At 41.1% G+C, this 21,700-nt stretch overlaps 1 protein-coding gene across 1 annotated transcript in view; it reads right to left on the bottom strand.

The window, feature by feature from the left end:
* Positions 1–21,700, bottom strand: part of LOC141140044 (CD109 antigen-like) — a 138,159-nt gene that overhangs the window by 17,682 nt on the left and 98,777 nt on the right. Inside the window, exons 20-27 of the mRNA XM_073626806.1 lie at positions 16,518–16,631; positions 16,175–16,393; positions 13,791–13,941; positions 12,334–12,510; positions 11,094–11,175; positions 7,278–7,509; positions 3,959–4,136; positions 801–991 (exon numbers count right to left, since the gene is read on the bottom strand). Of these exons, the coding sequence (XP_073482907.1) occupies positions 801–991; positions 3,959–4,136; positions 7,278–7,509; positions 11,094–11,175; positions 12,334–12,510; positions 13,791–13,941; positions 16,175–16,393; positions 16,518–16,631 (1,344 nt within the window). The remainder of the gene's footprint in view (positions 1–800; positions 992–3,958; positions 4,137–7,277; positions 7,510–11,093; positions 11,176–12,333; positions 12,511–13,790; positions 13,942–16,174; positions 16,394–16,517; positions 16,632–21,700) is intronic.

Below are 21,700 nucleotides of genomic sequence, written 5' to 3'. Positions count from 1 at the left end.
ATTGTTAATCTATGCACCTCAGACTGATCTGATCTGTTTGTACTTTCTGGATTGATAGTTCACATGCCTGGCACCTCTTCTTCCCACCTCCAAAGCCTCACTATTAGCCAATTACTATGATGGATATCCTCAATGAAGACAAACAGTGAGGCTTAGGATGCAGGATTATGTCCTCAACCTATTGTGTCAGGAAGTATCAAGGGATCTGAGGATTCTGAACACTCCAAGTGCTGAAACTGGAATTGGATTTGACAGGCAGACACCCAGAGATGCCTACTGTTTGCTCACAGCACTGCATTTGGTAAGTATTTTACAATTTAGATTGTGGTGCCTCATTTATTAAAATTAATTGTTTTCACAGAGAGGTAAGAAGTGTGCTGAAGTAAAGATCATATGAATTGGGTACTGGGGAATGAGTGGCATTTTTGAGTGTGCCTAGAGTGACTGACAGTTCAGGGACAGAGACCCAACTGACAATGGAAAGTGCATAGCGCAGGGAAAGGTTCCTGGCGAGTAGGATAAGCTTAGGGACAGCACCTGTCTTGAGGAAACATAACAGTATCTAAGCCAGCAACACAAGGATCTTCCCAGCAGTACTATAGTGCCATCCTGGTACACCGAAAACAATCCCCCCTCCAGTGGATGCCACCCTCTGGTAATACAGGCCCGAATCTGGTGACTCTATAAATACCAACTGCTATATTGCCTTATATTAGTGCCTCCAAAACCTTTTTTTTTCTCTACCACTATCCTATATACAATATACAAAATAAATAACATCAAGAATTGTGTGAGTGTACCTGGGTAGAAACATAACCACCAAGTTGGTTTCTCTGCTGGCTAAGCCACTTCATGACAGGGATACCATCTGCAATTTGGTTCTGTCGTTGGAAGGAGAGCAGTGCATAAGCTGCTGTCTCAATATCTGTAGTCCTTGGCTGCCAGTATAAGTTGGCTGATTCAGAAGGTGCAGACCAGTACTTTATCCCTCCTATGTAAATAATACATAAATTGTACTATAAATAGCTCTAGAAAATTAGTTACTTTGAAGTTAATGTTGTACACAGAATGATGCAGGGCAAGTTACAATTATGTAATTATGAATATATATATATATATATATATATATATATATATATATATATATATATATATATATATATATATATATATATATATATTGGTAACACTATTTGCATAGCTATATGTCTGTAATCTATGTACATGTAGTACAAAGTACCGATAGTGTCTAACATGCACAGGCGTATAACACGCACCCCAATTTTAGGAGGGAAATTTAAGGAAAAAAACTTACATTTTAAATAAAGAACTTTGAAGCAAAATTAGGGTCACAGCTCATCAATGCAGCCTGCTCAGTGCCCATCTGCAGCCTATAAAAATTGACCAACAATGCAGCCTGTTCAGTGCCCATCTGCAGCCTCACCTTTCCCATCATTGCAGCCTCGCCAGTGTTGGATTATCCCTGCTGTCTCAGAGGGAAGAGGAGGAGCGAGTGCCGCTGAATTACACAGAGCTGCAATCTCCTGTGTACCTGGTGCTCCATCACTCACAGCCACGGCTCCCGGCTCTGCTTATATGCTAGACAGAACAGTGGCCGAATGCGGGGCCAGGAGGCGTGGCTGTGAGTCATAGAGTGCCAGGTACACAGGAGATCACAGCTCTATGTAATTCAGCGGTGCTCGCTCTTCTTCCCTCAGAGACAGCAGGGATCTGTGTATAACACGCACTCACGATTTTCCCCTGATTTTACAGTACATAATATCTGAGTGCTTCAAAGCATACCGTATGCCATAGTCTACTTGGTGGGATGACTTTAGCTTGAAAATCCTATTAGTACCTACTTTACGGTTACCAAAATTTTTTATGCATTAGCTACATTTCCATTTTTAATTCTGGACAAAAGCTGACTTACTAAAGGGGTAGGGCTCAGAGTAACTCTTCAGGGCAGTGTTGCCAACCTACCAGATTGAAACTTACTCACACAACACTTAAATTTACTGGCACAGACAAATTTTTACTGGCATTTTCAAAAATTACAGTTTTAAGTGCAAATTTCAGTATTTAGGCTACAAACAAATACAATATGCAATTAGCAATGTGATTTAAGGTAGATATTAAGGCAAAAAACAGATTTCTTATTTTATTTTTGATATAGTAAGCAAGTAGCTCAGGAATAGGAGGGCAAGAAATTAGAATGGAAAGGAACATGAAACTGACTCTCACAATGACACTGACAGCAGACAATGATGACACCTCACTGACACAACACATCCCCTCCTGAGTGCCAGTGACAGTCTCTCTCCATGCCAGGTGATCCCTTCAGTCTACTCAAGTTCAAACAGCACTGACAGCCCCGCTCCCGGCTTGCCTTGCTCCAGTCCCGCAGACCTGCACATGAGGCTCTGGCCGCTCCACTCGGCCCCCTTGCACCATGACATCACAAGACACACTCGGGCACTGCCTCTGCTAGACCTGCCCCCTGCCGGCGCCACCCAAACACACTGTAGCAGACACTCGGATGGCCTCGACCGACTCCAGATCAGAACTGCGCATGCAGAGTTCCAAGCCAAACGTTACTGGCAACCTTTTCCTGTCACTGGCAATTATTGGCAGGAGAAAAGTGCCTGTTTTTTGCTGGCTGCCAATAAAAATACGGTTAGCAACACTGCTTCAGGGGACCTTTGGATCAGTTTTGGTTTCAAGTGGTCCGAGGCCTGAACTTGAAACCCAGGACTTACAGTACTTTCAACATCCACACACAGTCAAAGGGAGCAGCTCCAACCCCCAAGACAAACCTCTGCCTCATATAGATAGGCCCATTCCAACAACTTCACGTTTCTAAACACAAGAACCCATTAGGTTCCAAGCTACTGGGTAAAGTGCCCACAGCTCATTCATCGTGGACACAAGGTCGATACCAGAGTTCAGTTTCCTCATCATTACCCCCTTCCTCTGCTTGACACTTATAACTCATTGTCCATCCCTAATAACAGAATGTCCATTTCGGTTTGGCAATCTTGAAATGAAAGTTTACTTTTGCTAAAAAGAAGTTGGGGCCATTTTTCCAATAATAAAACAAGGGTTATCTATTTCTGTGCTAAGGCTTTATTCAACAGGGTAAATGTTTATCTCTGTTAGTAAAATCGGTGCCCAGATAGTCTAAATAAGAGTAAACAATTTCGCCCGATTCTTTCCCAACATGGGCTTTCTTCTACCTACAGTTTTTTTCTTCAAAGTTTATTTAAACAAGCTGAAGTTAGATGATTGGCTACCATGCACAGATTCACCAGATTTTGCACTCTCCAGTTTTACTAAATCAGCCACTTTGTGTTTCTGTTATTCAGTTTGGGATTATATCTAAAAAAAAAAATGTTTGCATAGTCATTGATAAAATTGCTATTCCTGCCTGCCTCCTAGCCAACTCTGTGTAAGTCTCAGGTATAAGGGCTCACAGAAAATCCAGCCATTCAAGAAAAAAGGAGTGGCATTTCACTTCTTCACTTTTTTGTACAGTATCCCATGCTGTAGGGACTGCCTGGAGTGGGCTTAAAGTTAAATAGCTTTTAAATTTAAACAGAAAGAGCAAACATTCAAGCAAAAGTGCACTGTGGTCTATTCGTTTTGCAGCACAGTGTAATGCACAACTGTGTGCTGTGTATTTGAAAGAAAGGTCAGGTGTGGTTTTAGCTGCACTGGGGTGCAATGGCAGCCTATTTAGCACAGCACACCTTCACATGCCACTTAATGCGTGTTGATTACTGCTATACGTAGAAGTACACCTGGCTATATACCAGCCTTGTTCTTCTTATTTATACATGTTGTGCAAAGAAATAGCAGCTCTGTAAAAAAGCCAATTTTTTCAAACTAGGTGAAGTCATAAATGGCTACAATTATTACCTTATCCTAAAAGATTCATCTTACCAAACCATTTACTTACCATTAACTTGATTGGTTGCCCTGGAATTAAGCAGGGTTAGAGCAGCTTGAGCTTTTGTGCTATTAGCAAGTGATAATGCATATGTAACAATTGACAATGTGTAATTGCCGGTAATTCCTTCGTCATACTTGCCCTCTAAATATTGCACAGCTTTCTGAACATTGACCTCATAAAGATTCTGAAAATATGAATACACCAAAAAATAATAATAATTTTCTATAATCTTTTGGAGAATGACATTTGAAACATTTATTTGCCCTTCTAAAACATTGCATTCTAACAAAATAGGATTCTGCTGTATGTGGTACCATTTTATATATATTTTTTCTACATTTATAGTTTGTATTTTTCTCTTCAGCAAAGCACATAATACAGTACAACAGAGAGTAGTGTGCCAAACATGGCGGATCAATAACAGTTATAAGGTACAGTTATAAGGTATATACCAGTAAGAGCAATGAAAAACATTAAAGCGGAGTTCCACCCTGAATTTCTTTTTACATATTCACAGACCTTTGATAATATAAAGAAACATTTGGGGAATTTTTTTTTTTACACTTAACAGAACTCCCCTGTTGCTATGTAGTGCTCCTAATCTGCCACTTTCTGGTCCGCGGAGCTCCTCGTCACTTCCTCCTTCGCCTGTGCTCCTGGGAAATGTGAGTCATCATTTCCCAGGAGTCTGTGGGCAGTACTGTGATAAAAAATCTCCTCATTTCCCGACAGGAAATTACGCGATTTAAGAGGTTTCCAGAACAACGCGGCGGGACCTTCCTCTGTCGCCACCCATTGTTATGGCAATTTTCAAAACAATTGGTGCTAAGGCCACCGGAGAATCACGCATGCGCGAGATCGAGAGGTGCATGCTGGTTACCCAGCATGCACCTCTCGATTGCTATTCCCGGGAGAGGTCTCGATTGGGCTTCACATGCCCGCAATCATCATGGCATGGCAACGGCCAGAATAAGATTTACTAAATTGTGAGTTTAAAACAAATATATTATCAACATCCACAATCCACAATTGTTTTTAATGTCAATAATGCATTATGCTCGTACACCAGAAAGAAAAAAATTAATGTGGCCGGAACTCCGCTTTAATACAGATTTGGAACCATGTCATTTTGTATGTCTCCAAAACTATTAGAGAGATGAATACAAGGAAAACATTAGTGCCAAACAAGGCCCCTAGAACATGTAATTCCTGATCACACCCAAGGGGAAGGGGTGGGGAGGGATAGAAGGTACAGGGACTGGTGCTCACCTAGAAAGCCGTGGTAACATTTTTTAACATAGACTAAAGAATACTTTTATTGTCTTATTATATACTTTTAATACTTTTTATTGTCAACTTTGCAAATAATGTATACTGCCTTATTTGTTACATTAAGCTTTTAGTGTTTTTTTAGTTGACTATCGTGTCCAATGTCTACAGTCATCAGTTAAAGCGTATCTGTAGTTCAGACTTTCTTTGGCTACAGTAGGGAACAGTTAAAACCTATCAATTTTATTTGCTGCCTGTGTACAGTACACTAAGGCTGGGTTCACACTAGTGCGAATTGGATACCAATTCCTTGCATCCAATTCGCAATAGCAGGCAATTGTGACCGGCTCTGTATGGAGCCGGTTCACTTATCTCCGCAGGTTCACTTATCTCTGTGATTTGCACAGGAACACTGTGCATCTTTTGGTCCATGCCAGGTCCAAATTCAGCCAAAATTTGGGCTGAAATCAGACCTGAAATGGTGAACGAGGACGCACCGGACTCCTGCTGTGAGTCGCTGCGTGCTCGTATGTGAACCCAGCCTTAGGGAGATTTCTCTTAAATTCCTGTTCTGCTGACAATGCTAGTGGCAGGAAGCACGTTTTGCCTAGTGATACACTCTAGCTGTAATCTAACATAATTCTTATAAAAAGTAGTACATTTTAAATCTGAGTACAGTGAATAACGTGCAGCTTATGCAGACTACGGTTGGCCATACACTGATCAAATAATTTTTTTGTAGTTGCAGGAAAGAAATTTGCTCGATTCCCCCATCAACAGAGATAGTGCTGACAGGGAAATCCCTCCTGCCAGGCCATTGTCTTCTCCCGGCTTCTCCCGTTATTATTGCTAGCAGCTATAGCAGCCAAAAGTGATAATTGCAAGTGAATCCGACATGCTGGTTGTACACAAGTTGATCGATCGATCAACTTGGTACATTCAGCCCTCCCATACACGGATCGAATCTCGGCTGGTTCCCATGTATGACCTGCCTTAACCACTTGAGGTCCAGGCCATAGCCGAATGACGGCCACAGCGCGGACCTCAATTTCTGGGAGGCCGTTACAGGACGTCCTCCCCTGTGCACGCGCCTCGCGCGCACCCTGCACAGCATGCAGTGCGAGCGCTGTGATCACCGAGTCACGGAGACTCGAATGATCACAGATCCGAGTAAGGGGCCGATCCCGGCCCCTTACCATGTGATCAGCTATCAGCCAATGACAGCTGATCACATGATGTAAACAAAAGCTCGGTAATCGTTTTTTTTTTCTAGCCTCACGCTGAAAAAAAAGCCGATCACGACTTATGATAAAGGGACATATGCCTCATTTGTGCCTGCCAGTGCCACCTGCCATTGCCACCTGCCAGTGCCCAGCAGTGCCACCTATCAATGCCCACAAGTGCCACCTATCAATGCCCACCAGTGGTGCCAATCATTGCCACCTAGCAGTGCTGTCATCAGTGTAAGCAATCAGTGCCCATTATTGCCACCCATCAGTGCCCATCACTGCCACCTATCAGTGCCGCCTCATCAGCATACATCAATGAAGGAGAAAAATTACCTGTTTGCAAAATTTTATAACAAAATCTAAAAAAAATATAATTTTTTTTTTTTTTAATTCGGTCTTTTTCAATTTTTTTAACAAAAAATAAAAACCACACAGGTGATCAAATACCACCAAAAGAAAGCTCTATTTGTGGGAAAAAAATTATAAAAATTTAATTTGAGTACAGTGTTGTATGACCGGGCAATTGTCATTCAAAATGCGACAGCGCTAAAAGCTGAAAATTGGTCTGGACAGGAGTGGGGTTTAATTGCCCAGTAAGCAAGTGGTTAAATAGTAAAAATGGAACATATTTCCACAAAAGCCCTGCCTTTCAGTATCAATTTTGCATTAGTTACAAAGTTAAGAAAAATGTCATCAATAAATATCGGTTATGCATTGGTTTGTTGCCTTGTATTGAAATGTTAAAATATTATCTTTAAACTTAGTTAATAGATTTACAGAGATGATAAGAAAGAAGTTTTATTTTACATTTTAATGTGCTTGCTTACCCTGTAATACGCATCTGTTAACAGTGAGGTCAGTATGTAAGCAGTGAGGGTGATGGGACCATTGAGCCCACCTTGGAGTTCTCTGTGTATTACTCGCCCGGGCTCAGAGAACATACCGCTGTTCATATCCTGATGCTGTATTAAAAAATTTACTGCATTTTCTAAGACATTCGAATCTATGTATATAAAAGGCCGAGCTTGAAGGAAACATCTGAATACAAATGAAGTGAGCCTGCAAAAAGAACATAATTTATGTTGGGTCAAAAAGTGAGGCAGAAAATGACACACACACACACACACGTTTTGAAAGATAATATTTAAATATCCACAGCTGGTATTTTTGAAGACCGTGGACTCATTCACACCAGTGGCTATGCCTGGCACACCACCTTTTTTTTTTGGGGGGGGGGGGTTATTTAAATGTTTGTGACAGTTCAAAGACTTCTATTGGCCACAGTATGATGTGATGTGGTGGATTGGGTTGCTCCATGCTGTGCTAGTAAAAAGTATGCTGTATGCAGTATGCACAGTAGCATAAACTGACATGATGGGGAAAAAGGCTTTTTGCCTTGTCTTGCATTGGCATTGCACTTGATATGAATGGACCACTAGAGATCTTGAATTTTGAAATATTTTAAAAAGCATAGAAAACCTGAACAGAGATTAAAAATAAATAATAATTTGAAAAATATAGACAAATCTTAGCACAGATCTTCCTTTCTTTCCATTTTACCAAAACAAGGATTTTGTGAAGCTCTATTTTTGTTGAGAAAAATAATTCAAACAATGCTCTTACACCTTAAAATGGTACCAATAACTGGGAGTGCCGGTTCACACAGGGGCGACTTGTCAGGCAACCTAGCCGCCTGACAAGTCGCCTCCCGTTCTGTACAATGTAACCGTTCTAATAGGAGCGACGCAAGTCGCTCCGACTTAGAAAAAGGTTCCTGTACTACTTTGGGGGCGACTTGAGGCGACTTGCATAGACTTCTATACAGAAGTCGTTTTGCAAGTCGCCGTGGAAGTCGTGTGCAGGTCGCCTCGGTGAGGCAACCTGCAAGACGTGCCGCCCCTGTGTGAACTGGGGCGGAATGCTCCCTGTGAAACTTATGAAACAATTATATAGGCACTTTATAATAATATATTCAACTTGTAAATTATGTATCACTGTTTCTGTACCAATGGAATGTAATTACTGGGTATTGACCTGTGTACTCTCCTTTTCTTGAAATCCTATTGTGTAAATAATTCTCTCTAGGTCAGTCATGAAAACTAAAGCTGGCCATAAACTAGCAGATTCTCGAACAAATGTCTGTGCAGAATGATTTAATATAGTCAATGACTTTGTGCATGTCATTTGAAAGTACTTTATAATCTTGTTTGCATTTAACATTCGATTTTAGAATAAATGTCATTTTCCCAATGAAAAATCACACTTATGCCCCATACACACGATCAGAAATTCCGTCAGAAAAAACTTGGATGGTTTTTCCGACGGAAATCCGCTCAAGCTTGCCTTGCATACACACGGTCACACAAAAATTCTCTGAACTTTCGACCGTCAAGAACGCGGTGACGTACAACACTACGAGGAGCCAGGAAAATAAAGTTCAATGCTTCCGAGCATGCGTTGATTTGTTTCTGAGCATTCGTGTTTTTTGCGCTTCCGAATTGCATACAGACAAATGCATTTTCGGATAGGAACTTTTTCCGACCAAAAAATAGAGAACCTGCTCTCAATATGTTGCTGGCTGGAATTATGCCAGCAAAAGTCTGATGGAGCATGCACACGGTCAGAATTTCTGACCAAAATCTCACATCCGACTTTTGCTGGCAGAATTTCTGATCATGCATATGGGGCATTACTGTTAGAAATTCATTTGTTCAAGAAAATTTCCATTCGGCTCCTTTTAATTTTTTTGTCACTGCTGATGAAAATGATTGTAGATTTGACCCAACTAATGATTAGAAAATCTAACAGATTTTCTAAAATGAAAAATTTTCAACAAAATCCCACTAGTTTATGGCCATCTTAAGAATGGGAAAACTTTACTTTTGTTAATAGTGTAATCCAATTTTACTTACAGAGCTCTACAAAATTAAACATTCTTTTATAAGAGTTTAATTCTGATTTAGGTTTGTATGTGTAGTACCCTCTAGTGTGCTATTAGTGTTACTGCAGGCAAATTTATGTTATGACTCATGGTTAGTTTGTGAGTTACAAATTGGGTCAGGGTTACTGCATGTCAGGCTGGATGGCTTCTCAGAGGCAGGTCTCTGGCACCTCCCCTTGGATCTAGAAGTTTGGAGAAACTTTTGAACGTTAGTGAGCAGAGGCTGTTCTGCATACTTGCATACCAATCCCCAGGCAGGATGTCCTAGCAGGGTGGCTGAATCAGCCCTTAAATATGGGGTAGTCATGCCACCAGGGGAGTCGGGTGGGACATGGAGTGCTGAGGAGTCTGTTGGTGACCTAGGAGGGACCCCTGGGTCTTGGGAGGGGGGGGGGGCTCTGCCTCCAGGCCGGGCTCTGGTTGGCTTGGGAAGATCCTAGCAGCAGTTTGGTTTGGAAAGGAATCTGGCCTAAGGAGCATCAGGGAGCAAAGGGAACTGAGTGAGTACATCAGCACACCCAAGCATTCACAACAGGAGAGACTGCCACATGTAGCAAGCCTTTCAGGAGGACAGCACTGTGCTTAACCCTTCCTATCCCTTGCCCTAGGAGATTTCAGAGCAGCCAGGTGGGCTGGTGGACAAGCAGCCAGAAGGGCTGGCAGTTCCTGTAGGCAGTAGAGCTGGGAGAAGTTCTGTAGAGAAGAGGGGAAAATCCTAAATGCAGCTTACAACATATTGTGCTATTTTCTAGGGGCTGAGAGCTCCTAGTCCTCAGGGGACTTTTTGCTTTTGATCATTAAGGACTATTGGAGGCCAGGAGGGAGAAAAGTCCAGGATTTTGTACATAGGAAGGAAGTTCTATCCATCCATTGTTTCAGTCAAGTTGGGCATCCCATAACCCCTCTACCCCATCCAAATTATCACTCCTAATAAAACAACAAAACCAAACTCAAAGACTGTTCCTTGTGTCTGGATGCGAGTGGAAAATGCTTGTTGCCTGGCTGTGCAGGGACAGGAGATTCAGTCATCAGCAGCCCCAGGTCTTTAATATTGATTGGACCCTGGGCAAACATTTTCTTAGCCCCCCCCCCCCCAATTCTGAGATATACATTAAATAGCAGCTAGACTCAAAATCAGTTTACTGCAGCAGATCAGGCAGCAATTGCGATTGGTTGCCAGAGCTTGCAGCATATCATTGCCACTCACTGACTGGTTGCTAGAAGCTAAAACACATTATCTCTGCTTGCTGATTGGTTGCTAGATGTTACTGGAAATCCTTACCGCTCACCGATTGGTTGCTAGAGGTTACTGTGCATCATTACCGCTCACTGATTGACTGCTATAGGTTACTGCACATCATTACTGCTAACTGATTGGTTGCTAGAGGTTACTGCACATCATTATTGCTCACTGACTGGTTGCTAGAGATTATAGCAGATTATTACTGCTCACTGATTGGTTGCTAGAGGTTACTGCACATCATTACCTCTGCATCAAGTGGCAGAACTCCGGCGGGGAGCAGTGTGGGCTCAATTGGCAGCTGCTTTGGACCCCCAAACAGTGATTGGGCCCTGGGCAGCTGCCAAATTTGCCCTGCGCTAAAGACAGCCCTGAGCAGCCCCTGTGGGGGTAGGCTACATATGGTTTCCATGTTATTTGATTTGTCAATTTGTGACCAACATTAATATGCAATTTGCTTACCAGGTACTTCCAAACGTATCAGAATTTCCAAAGGCACTAAAAGAACCATCAGAGTGGAGATAAAGTAACTCCCTCTGGTAACCTGAATGTGTAGGAATACAAAGTGGTATTAGTATTAGGGCAAATAAAAGGTGCTTATTTCAAAAGATTATGCAAACATCAGTAGCCTGGGACTGTAGAATCCCCCATAAACCAATAAATGTATACTGTATATATAATACATTTTATAAACTACAATCCAAGCAGATCTCAGCATGTATATTTGACCACGTCTTCTCATTTTCATGTTAAACACTGTATTTGTGGTAAAAAATTACTATTTGCCACACGATATTTGTGCAACTGTTTAGTATATTTTCAGTATAAAAAAAAATACAAAAATGCACACAAACATAACATAAAACCCATTTTTTGTAAGATAGACAGATTTGGTTGCACTGAGTAATTGATACCAAATATATCAAGCCTTAAAACTATGTGCCTGTGAAATGGTGAACACCAGTAAATACAGTATCCAGAACTATCAATAGGTGATACTTTAAAAGCCTTCACAGGTCATCAGTTTATAGTTAAAGCACAGCCATACACTTCATTTCTTTACATCCAAGGAATGTGGCATCCTGGCCCTGGTTTTATCTGAAGTTAATACAATATTACACATGTAATCAGGGCTGTGCTTGATCTGCGTTGCACCCAGCATTTCAGACAGGATTTTGACAGCTCTAAAACTTAGCTGAGCTCTTTCAGATTCAGTGATCAAGAGCAGATCTGAGAGCAAATGTTCTCTGGTCTGCTTCTGCTCTCCATTCTGACAGCATTATCCATGGCTCAGGCTCCCCAGAGGAGGGAGAGTGCCCTGGAACCACGCTGGCTGGTGTAGCAGCGGGAAAGGGGAAGGGACACATTTGCTTTTACATGGAAGCTGGAAGAAGCCTGTGCCATACGAGGGACATTGGACAATAAAAGAAGAGGTAAGTATTGCTGACTTTCCTCTCCACTTTAATACTACTGAGGAAAAACGTTAAGTTTTTTTTTTATCATATACACAGTTTAATTTTCCTAGATTTTTGACAGGTTTTACTACACAGAATCTCTATTTTCTTAAAGTGTTGGGTGACAGAAGAGACTGGGCACCATTAGCAATAACCCAAACAGAGAATGACTGTTGTATTCACAGCATACTTCAAACTTTTACTTTGTTTTACTTTTTTTACGTTATAATTACCAATTGTCATATTACCTTGTTCCAAGAACTTTATAGATTTTTCCCTTATATTTTCATTGATTTGATTAGTTGCTATTAAGTACAGAAGAATATATATATTTGGTGCAAAAACAATCATGTTTTGTTCTCCACAGCCGTATGGCATAGTTATAAGTTTGTCAAGACCGTTTATTGAAGGTCCAAGAAGATCTCCTGTTGAAACACAAGCAAATATTTGGATTAATACCAGTATTATCTCAGTCCCAATTTCAGTTTCTATATAATGCACAGTGAGTAATAAAAGCAACATACAGATTGGCTCCTTTCATCTGTGTCAAGCCAAGCTGGCTTGACACAGATATCCTCATTTGTGCAATCAAATGAGGATATGGCTAAACAAACAAGGTGTAGATAACTGTAAACATCATAACCATGATTTTGAAAGGTCTGTGTCCAGAGGTGATTATCTGCAAGTTATCACTGAACCACCTATTATATGCAAACACCACAAAAAGCTGCTTGTGTTGTTAACCTCCTCTAGCTTTGAATGGGGCTTCGCACCAGCAGCTAATTGCAGGGAACCTGGCTGAGTCTCCTGCTTGTAATCGCAAAGGGCCCCATTAGCAAGTGTGAATGAGGCCCAGTGATTGGGAGCCAAAAAGAACCAATGAATGGACCAGCCCCTGTATTGTTTCTCCTTTGCAAGGGAAAAAGGCACATTGCATATGTTTCTGCTTGCTAGAGGGAAGTCTGTAAAAAAACTAAAAATAAAGATAGATTAACTAGATTAGGGCTTGATCTAGGTTAGAATTAGTGTAAGTGTCGGCGTTAGGACCAGTGTCAATGTTAGTGTCAGAGTTGGTCTTAATGTGTTTTGGTTAGGATAAATTACTGTTTGTTTGCATATACCTTGTTTGGGGTCACATGATTAGTGTTATACCACCCACCTACGAGTGGGAAGAGTTTATATAAATGGGTATATTTTTATAAAAATAAATGGCAGACTGTGCAGGACTAAGATCTGAGGAAGAGCCCCCCCCTCCACTCTAAAACACATCAACATTTTGAGTGTCTTCTTGTGGTTGGAACTCGCACAGTGGACCAAGGTCATGCAGGACATGGCATCACAAAGGTAATGTGCAAGGCTGTTGCACCCTCTGTTCTTGTCTTTTCAATTTGTCTTTTGGGCTTCCTCAGTCCTCAGGGGCCAATATTGGAGTAGCTGAAGATCAGTGTTTTACTATTGCCGAAACATGTAAAACACAGAACCTCCACAGAGATGCCTACCTAGTAAAATGGTGGGAAATAAATATGGTCATTTACCTGCTCTTTTCCTAATAACATAAGACAGTCTGAACTATGTGACAGATGTGCAAAATTTTTCATAAAGGGAGCAAATTCACGAAATGAAACAACTGTTTATGCAGTCAGCTACTAAAAGCAGCAGACATTTTAAAATTATTTGATGAATCGAAAAAACAAGGAATTCTTACCAGCTACTGTGATAAATGCTTCTTCACTACCTTGTACCAAATCACTGGGGAAAGCAAATGAAAAGTTCTTTGATACTGTACTAGGTGCATTGGCACTACCACGAACATCAAAAAGTGTAGCTTCTGAATAATAATTCTTCACACCTTCAGCCTTTGAAAAATAAAATATATAAAAAAGGAAGCATTATTTCAGGAGGCAATGTAAACATGATTGCACATAACAGATGTTTTTAAAGCGGTTGTATACGACTGGAATTTTTTTTTTCTTCCTGCAAGGTAAAGTCATAATGTGCAAGTATGCATCGCATACTAGCACATTATTTAAAACTTACCTTAAAACAAAGCTGTTCCAGTATCACGATGTCAGCCCTGCTCCTTCCTGTCAGGGCTCGGAAGGAACGGCACCAGTGGCTGTTACTTCAGAGCGCATGCGCCAGTGATGTCACTGGCTGTATTTAATGTAAATATCTCCAAAACGGTACATGTTTAGGAGATATTTACACTACATATAGGTAAGCCTTATTATAGGCTTACCAATAGGTAAATATCAGCATTTGAGTTTTTTCCTATGATTTTCACCTACCTATCCTTGGATTTGTGGAACTACTGCGGTTAGCGGAGGATTATTTCCCCAGACGCTAATCAAGTGGGACGGACCGAATGTTGGGAGATATTGGTTGTTTAAAAAAAAAAAATGTCCGAAATTTGGCCCGTGTGTATGTTAACAGGTCTGACAGTCGGACGAGCATGCTGGAAAACCAGCAGCTGACCGGCTCCCGACTGGCCAATGGCTGAGAGAGTTGACTGGAGTGTTCTGGCGGAGGGCCATCCCTTGTCAGAACACAACAGCTCAAAGGGGGAGATTGCTGTACTAATGTCGGATCGTTGATACAGTGGCTCCAACCGGAGCTGTCATTTTTTTTTTCACTCAACCCGCTGGGTTGAACGAAAAAAAAAAAAACAATTAGTGTGTACCAGGCTTCAGGCTGTAAAAGCTATGTTTGCCTAATCTGCAATAGGATAGGCATGCACTTCAGGTGAGTGCACTTCCTTAAGTGTGGTGAAAGGAATACTGTTGGAGAAAAAGTCTGATTGGATTGAAGATTCACTGGGTGTTTTTTGCGATCTGGGACATGTTTCTTGATATACACAGTTTTACAGAACTTTTATTGGGACTGTTGAAATATTTTGTTATTTATATGAACACATGTTTTTTATGTTTTTTTGCATTTCTATATTATTTAATTTTTGGTTTAACACCAAAATATTTTTTGCATTTTGTGTTTAATTGTTGATAGATGAGTGCACACAGTTTTCACTGATTACTAGTTCTGTACCTGTTGGGGATTTTGGGTTCCCACTGTCTGCATACAGTTTCACATTTTTGGGGGGTGATTATAGTATAGCATCTGGTTGTGTTGTATCACTGTTTTAAATTTTTTTTTTTTTTTTTTTTTACACTGTAGAGCGGAAGGGTTGAATATTTTTAATCCACAACCATTAAGTTCCTTTCACACAAAGGATCTTAATCAGGTCAGTTTTTGAGTTAGACCTGTTCGGACTATTCACCCCTATAGACTGGCAGGTGTAAACGGACTGTACAGAACAGACTGCTGTGAAGGTGCCCTAAAGGAAACATGAATACAGAAATATTATGCTACCATTGGTGATATAGTTTTTTAATGTGGCAGGCTCCAGGGCTGTATATCCAGCTTCACTTGCCAGTCAATTTTTCACTTGTAACAAGGATACAGGATAGGAATCCAGACATTTCAGACTTGGTTGGCTAAATGCATGTTCTAGGTCAATAACTTTTTAGGTAGTGAAGCCAGAATAATGATGATGACAGTTCCAAAGTGTACATTTTTAAAGTCAGTAAAGTCAGCTCCTATATATCTATCTATAGATGAGTGACTAATGGAAGATCTAATAGACCAATAGAATAAATGGCAGAAATGTTTACTTTTCCCAGGATAATAGTAAACTAGTATGATAAAGGTCCAAAGAACCACTTATCAGTTCATTATATTGCAGATTGGTAGAAGTCCATCAAAAACAGGTACGCACTCTGTGGCACTACTGCCCCGATAGGGAAGTGCAGCACTTTCTTTTAAGGATAGCACTTAACAAGGGAATTTGGTATTTAAGTATCATTATCAGGGTCAAACTGTAAATAAGAGAGAATCTTGGATCAGAGGAAGACAATTTATGTTTGTTCCCGTATTATAGGTAACAACGATGGGTATTAATAGAAGTCTCAATGATACGTTTTTATTACAATGCAAGACCAAGCATATCAGCCACATAGTGTACAATATATAAAGTCGTATAACCTATATTCAAAGGTATTCAAGGTTCTTTTTAATACCAGGATTATGACTTACCCTTACTACAAAAGATCTGGTCAAAGTAACAGTTGCTGCTTTTGAAGTTGCTGTAACAGTTATTGTAATATTGCCCAGTACTTTTGGCTTTATAGGAAAGAAAACAATAGTTCCATTCCCTTTGAGGATGGTCACATTGCGCTGTCCTGCTACAAAGCCTGTGGTATTATTGGCTACAATTATGTCAAATGAATTGCCAGATGCCAGTGCAATTACAACCTGAAACACATTAATAAATTGGGTTAATATACTTCATATTTAATATGTCCCTGTATTAGCATAGCTAAAAAGGAACTTGTCACAAATGTCAAAACAATGCCACAAAATAAAAATAAAAACAAACCTGCACATCTTCTGTTAAGGAATTTGACAACATTACTTCCAGGATAAACTCTTCGCCTCTTGTTAACATATTTGGCATATTAAGTGTCATGATAAGAGGTTTCATAACAGACAGCTAGGTAAAAAAAAAAAATAAAAAAAAATATATAATTAAAATATTGCTTCAGCATAAAAAAATAAACAGAAAACCTATAGCTTATTTGCATGAAGTACAGATGACAATACATAAAAAATGGTAAGAATATAAAACATTTTTAGCATGGCAACTCCACTCAGTGCAGACATTTCAGTTTTGGATAAATGCTGGTTGTTTGAATCGCTGGTTCATGGGGCCCCTGAGGCAAGGTCTCGGCACCTGAGTTCTCAGGTCTATAAACTTTCTGCAGCTTAAAGGTTTATCTCCCCTGCGCATTTTAGCAATTATACAGTTGCAGAGTAAAGCTGGTTATAAATTAGTGTTTTTTGTTTTTTCAGCGAACAGAATTTCTCATTCACACAAACAAGGTGGATAGAGGAATCCACCCCCACTGGGACATTGTGCTCTGACAGCTGCAGCCACTGATCATGAAAAAAATTCCCAACATGTCACATCAGCAGAATTCAATTGAACGATCAACGTCAAGGAGGGGCGACTCACACACTGTTCAAGATTTAGCTGGTCCCTGCTGAACTGGCCAAATTTGGATCAGTGTGTGACCAACTTTATACCTCCCATCCTCCTAGGTCCACTTCCTTTTGCCACCCACAGTTGAATGGTTAGCCTTGGTATCCAATGAAATGGTCAATAATTATAATAACTCATAAAATATCAAAGTTTTCCCACTCAGTGTCTGTAGCTAAGGCTAGAAGAAACTAAAAGGTAATGTGTTGATTTAAGCCTCATACACACGATCCAATTGTTGGCCAACCGAGCGTCAGATTTTTGTCTTTAGGGGCGTGTGCCTATATCTTGTCTTGCATACTAATGGTACACAATTTTCGTGCAACAAACTTGAGCGTAGTGATGTACTACGAGGAATTTCAGCTCTTGAGCGCCACACTTTGGGCCCCCTTCTGCTAATTTCGTGTTTGGTGAGCATTGATTCCGAGCATGCGTGTTTGTACTTTCAACTTTTGTGTGACAGAATTGTGTACTGACCATAAGAAAACCTGACAACCAACCGTTGTCTGCCGAAAATTTACTAGCATGTCATCCAATTCATTTGTTGGCAGAAAGTTGGACAACAATTGTCAAAAGGAGCGTACTAACGGTCACATTTTAGGACAACAATCTGCCAACAGACAATCCCCTGCCAACAACTGGATCGTGTGTACCAGGCTCCAGGATCGGATTGCGTGCCAACAAAGCGTCAGACTTTTGTCCAAAGGGCGTGTGCCAGAAACTTGTCTTGCATACACATGGTACACAATTGTCGGCCAACAAACGTAGTGACGTACTACGAGGAATTTCAGCTCTTGAGTGCCACCCTTTGGGCACTTTCTGCTAATTTCGTGTTTGGTGAGCATTGATTCCGAACATGTGTGTTTGTACTTTCAACTTTTGTGTGACAGATTTGTATTGGACAACAGTTGTCTGATGGAGCGTACTAACGGTTAGATTTTAGGCCAACAGTCTGTCATCATACAATTCCCTACCAAAAATCCGATCATATGCACAAGGCTTTAGTTTGCTAGTAGCTCATTTCTAGGTGTAAGAGCCCAGAGTGGATGAACAGTATAAGTACACAGTACACTATCATGAAAATTGCATAAACTGTGCAGTGGCAAAAACAATGAGGATTCAACCAGATGGCAATGGCATAGTAATCTCAACTTTTTGTTGTACACAGTAAAGTGTCACTGACTGGCAGCATCATGATACATAGGTGTGCTGCCCAAGATTATAGTCATTGCTGGCTAAGTAGAAACCCAGCCTGAATTTATACTATGGAAAATGCAACGGGAAAAACAATACTTTTTGCCAAAAATAGTAGAATTGGGGAACATTTTTAGCTGATTTAAGAAGCCAACAAATAATTCAGTCTATATACAACTAAAACATATGTTTTGGATGTAAATCTTTTTTAAGCATCAGAGTTAATTAAAGCTGAGCCCTGGGCAAACAGCAATTGAAATTCATACAAGAGAGCTGTTTTGCCTGCCAAATGATTTGAATTTCTGTCCATTTACTCTCAAGATTTGCACATCCTTGCCAGACAGCAGAGCCTAGGAATCAGACGTTCCTGTACTGTAGTTAAATATCACTTGTCCCTCCCCCAGCCTGTGACAAGACAATAAAGTAGAAGCGGACTAATGAGCTCATCTCTGTCACTCTGCTCTCATCCTGTTGGCATGTTTCTTGTTAGCACATGAGCACTGTAAAACAGCTCCTTGTGCTGTTTTTCCACTTCCCAGTCTGAGCTATGCTGTACAGACAAATGCAGGAAATCAAGTCAAAATCAGGCACTTAAGGTGTATTAGCTTTTACAAATCAAAAGCTGACATGCTTGAATTTGTGTTTTAATATGCCAGAAGTTCAGCTTTAACAAAGTAATGCTGACAACTCATGTAATAAAATAATCATTCAGCTTACAAATAAAATATCAATTTGTTTTAATTTGATTTGATTTCGTGCCAGGACCAACATTAGATGGATTGTTAGGTATATGGCCAGCATAAGGGCATCCACCTTCTCCTTTATTTGTATTGAATAAACAGGGAAGATGGTGGATATTATTTTTCCACACTGTAACTGGCATCCTAATTTGTTTTAAAAATTGGGTGTATTCACTGTGACTGTCTTATAATCTCAAGTATTGTTTAAAAATTGTCAATAATAAGATATACTGTATATTAATTTTTTTTGTAATCATTATTTTATTGTTATATAACATTAAAAAAAAAACAAAAAAAAACATAGAACAAGATATACCGTATCCAGTAGTCTGTAAAGTAGAAAAGAAAAATGAACATTGTGGTGTCGACCTCGCAGGGTCGTTTATACAAAGCATGGACTACTAGATTTGTTTAAACAGAAACATAGTCAGAGGATCTAAGATTCCCAACCTCATATGAAGTAGTCTAACGAGGTGTATCGGACGGGGAGACCCTCTAGGATTTTTAAGACGGCTGGAGCCGTATTATAGTCTGTCAGCTCACCGAGTCCCCTTTATAGGGCGTGTATTGATCTTGAGCTGAGAAGTTAAGACCCTTGCCTGAACATCAAATAAGTGGTCTCCCGGCCCACGAGCGGGGCGGAAGGGGGGGGCTCAAAGGCCTCCATCAAACCACCCTCCGCCCCCCGTCCGCCGGGGGGACCAGCAAATGATAGCAGTGTGTTTATCCGACAAGAACAACTATAATCTTGCGACCCCAGGGGGTAGCCTCATATGAGAGTCTCTTCGTCCATCATCATAGAATCGACAAAACATTCTACTGTTATAAAATAAACCAGATAAGTGGAAAAGAAAAGAAAGAGAATGGGGGGGGGTGGAGAGAGGGGGAGAGGGGTGGAACGAACTAGGCATACCTGTGATCCCTAGGGATACGTCGTCCATGTCCACGCCGGGTGCACCGCAACACGAGCATCCATCACATCAATCAAAGCTAGTCCACATTAACTCATCAAATTCTGGGTTCTCTATCTCTTAGCGTTTGTTAGTCTACGGGTTCTAAGTGAGGGATCTGCTAACTCTAATAAAGCTGTATCTAAGCTGGAGGGGACCCAGCATGGGTCAGAGGAAAAATCATTCCAGGGTGTCCATATTGCTAAGTATTTCTCCCGAGAACCTCAACAGGTAGCTATCCAATCCTCAGTCTCACGTATCGCATTTACTCCTGCAATCCACTGTTCCCTAGTAGGGATACTGGACTTCTTCCAGTAGGTTGGAAGTAGCTGCCTGGCTGCATTTAGCAGGTGGGGCAGCACACTTTGTTTATATTGTCTAAGTGAGGATGCGGGTAAATGCAATAGAAAGTGCTCAGGAGAGAAAGGAACCTCCAGCCCTAGTATGGTTTTTATCTGGTCTTGAACATCTTCCCAAAAGGGCTTGATTATAGGGCAGCTCCACCATATATGTAAAAGAGTGCCCCTGTGTCCACATCCCCGCCAACAATGATCAGATATAGTGGGGTAAAGGCAGGCTAAGTCTGCTGGCACACGGTACCAGTGAGACATTATTTTAAAATTCGTTTCTTGGGTTCGGGAGTCTACAGAGGATGAATGGGTCATATAGTAAAGATGGTTCAATTGTGTAGCTGTAAGTTCGTGCTCTAGGTCATTTTCCCACCTTCGAATGTATGTAGGCTTGAGTTGGGGAGCCGCATCCCCTAAAAGTTGGTACAGTTCCGACACCATATGAGGAACTGGTTCTTTATCTCTGAAAAGACGTTCATAAGGAGTGGGGGTGGATGGGTCCCTAATCGTATGAATATGTTTCCCAAAGAAGTGGTGCAACTGTCGGTATCTCCAAAAATTGAGTTGCGGGCCTTTGCATCCTACTGGTAGATTTTCATAGCTCATAAGCTTACCGTCCTTCATGAACTAGCGTTTCCATCATCTAACCATGGCTCAAAAAACGCCATCTGTTCACCTGGAGGGAACCATTGGAACCCACCCAGCGGTGCCAGCGGGGACACAGGGGGAGCTAATTTCAGCAGTAAATTTGTTTTGTCCCAAACTGACAACACCTGAGTCATCAGCGGGGAGGTCGTTTCGGAAAGCCCCCTATATTCCCGCGGCAACCACGGAGCGTAAGCCAGATTTCTACCAGCCAGGCACTTCTCTAGGTTTTTTTTTTTTTTTTTACAAAAAGGCAATGTCTAAGAGGGAGAGCGTCCCCAGTCAGCTCCTGCAGGTGATTCCTCCCCCCTCCCTCTGCTCGCTGACACTGCATAATGCGAGCGCTCACACAACCACGGCCGCCCGATCTGCTCCTTCCCCTGCATCCTCATTGGCAGGGAGAAGAGCGAGTTGCAGGAAGGCAGACGCGCTGACGTCATCGTTTCTTTCCCACTGTGAACGGGTGCATGCAGGCCGGCTGGCTGTCATACGATACACGCTGTTTTATTCAATACTTCCATGTAAGTGTGTTACTTTTATTTAATAAATTTTTTATGCGGATTCACACTATGGAGGATGTGTCTTTCATTTCCCTGGGTTCCTCCTGCTGAGTTTTGGCTTCTTTGGACGGAGAGTTCCGGGTT

Source organism: Aquarana catesbeiana, linkage group LG04 (assembly GCF_042186555.1).
Source record: "Aquarana catesbeiana isolate 2022-GZ linkage group LG04, ASM4218655v1, whole genome shotgun sequence".
Classification (NCBI taxonomy): Eukaryota; Metazoa; Chordata; class Amphibia; order Anura; family Ranidae; genus Aquarana; species Aquarana catesbeiana.
The sequence above is the reverse complement of the archived record's forward strand: the minus strand, read 5'-3'. Positions and strand labels throughout refer to the sequence as shown.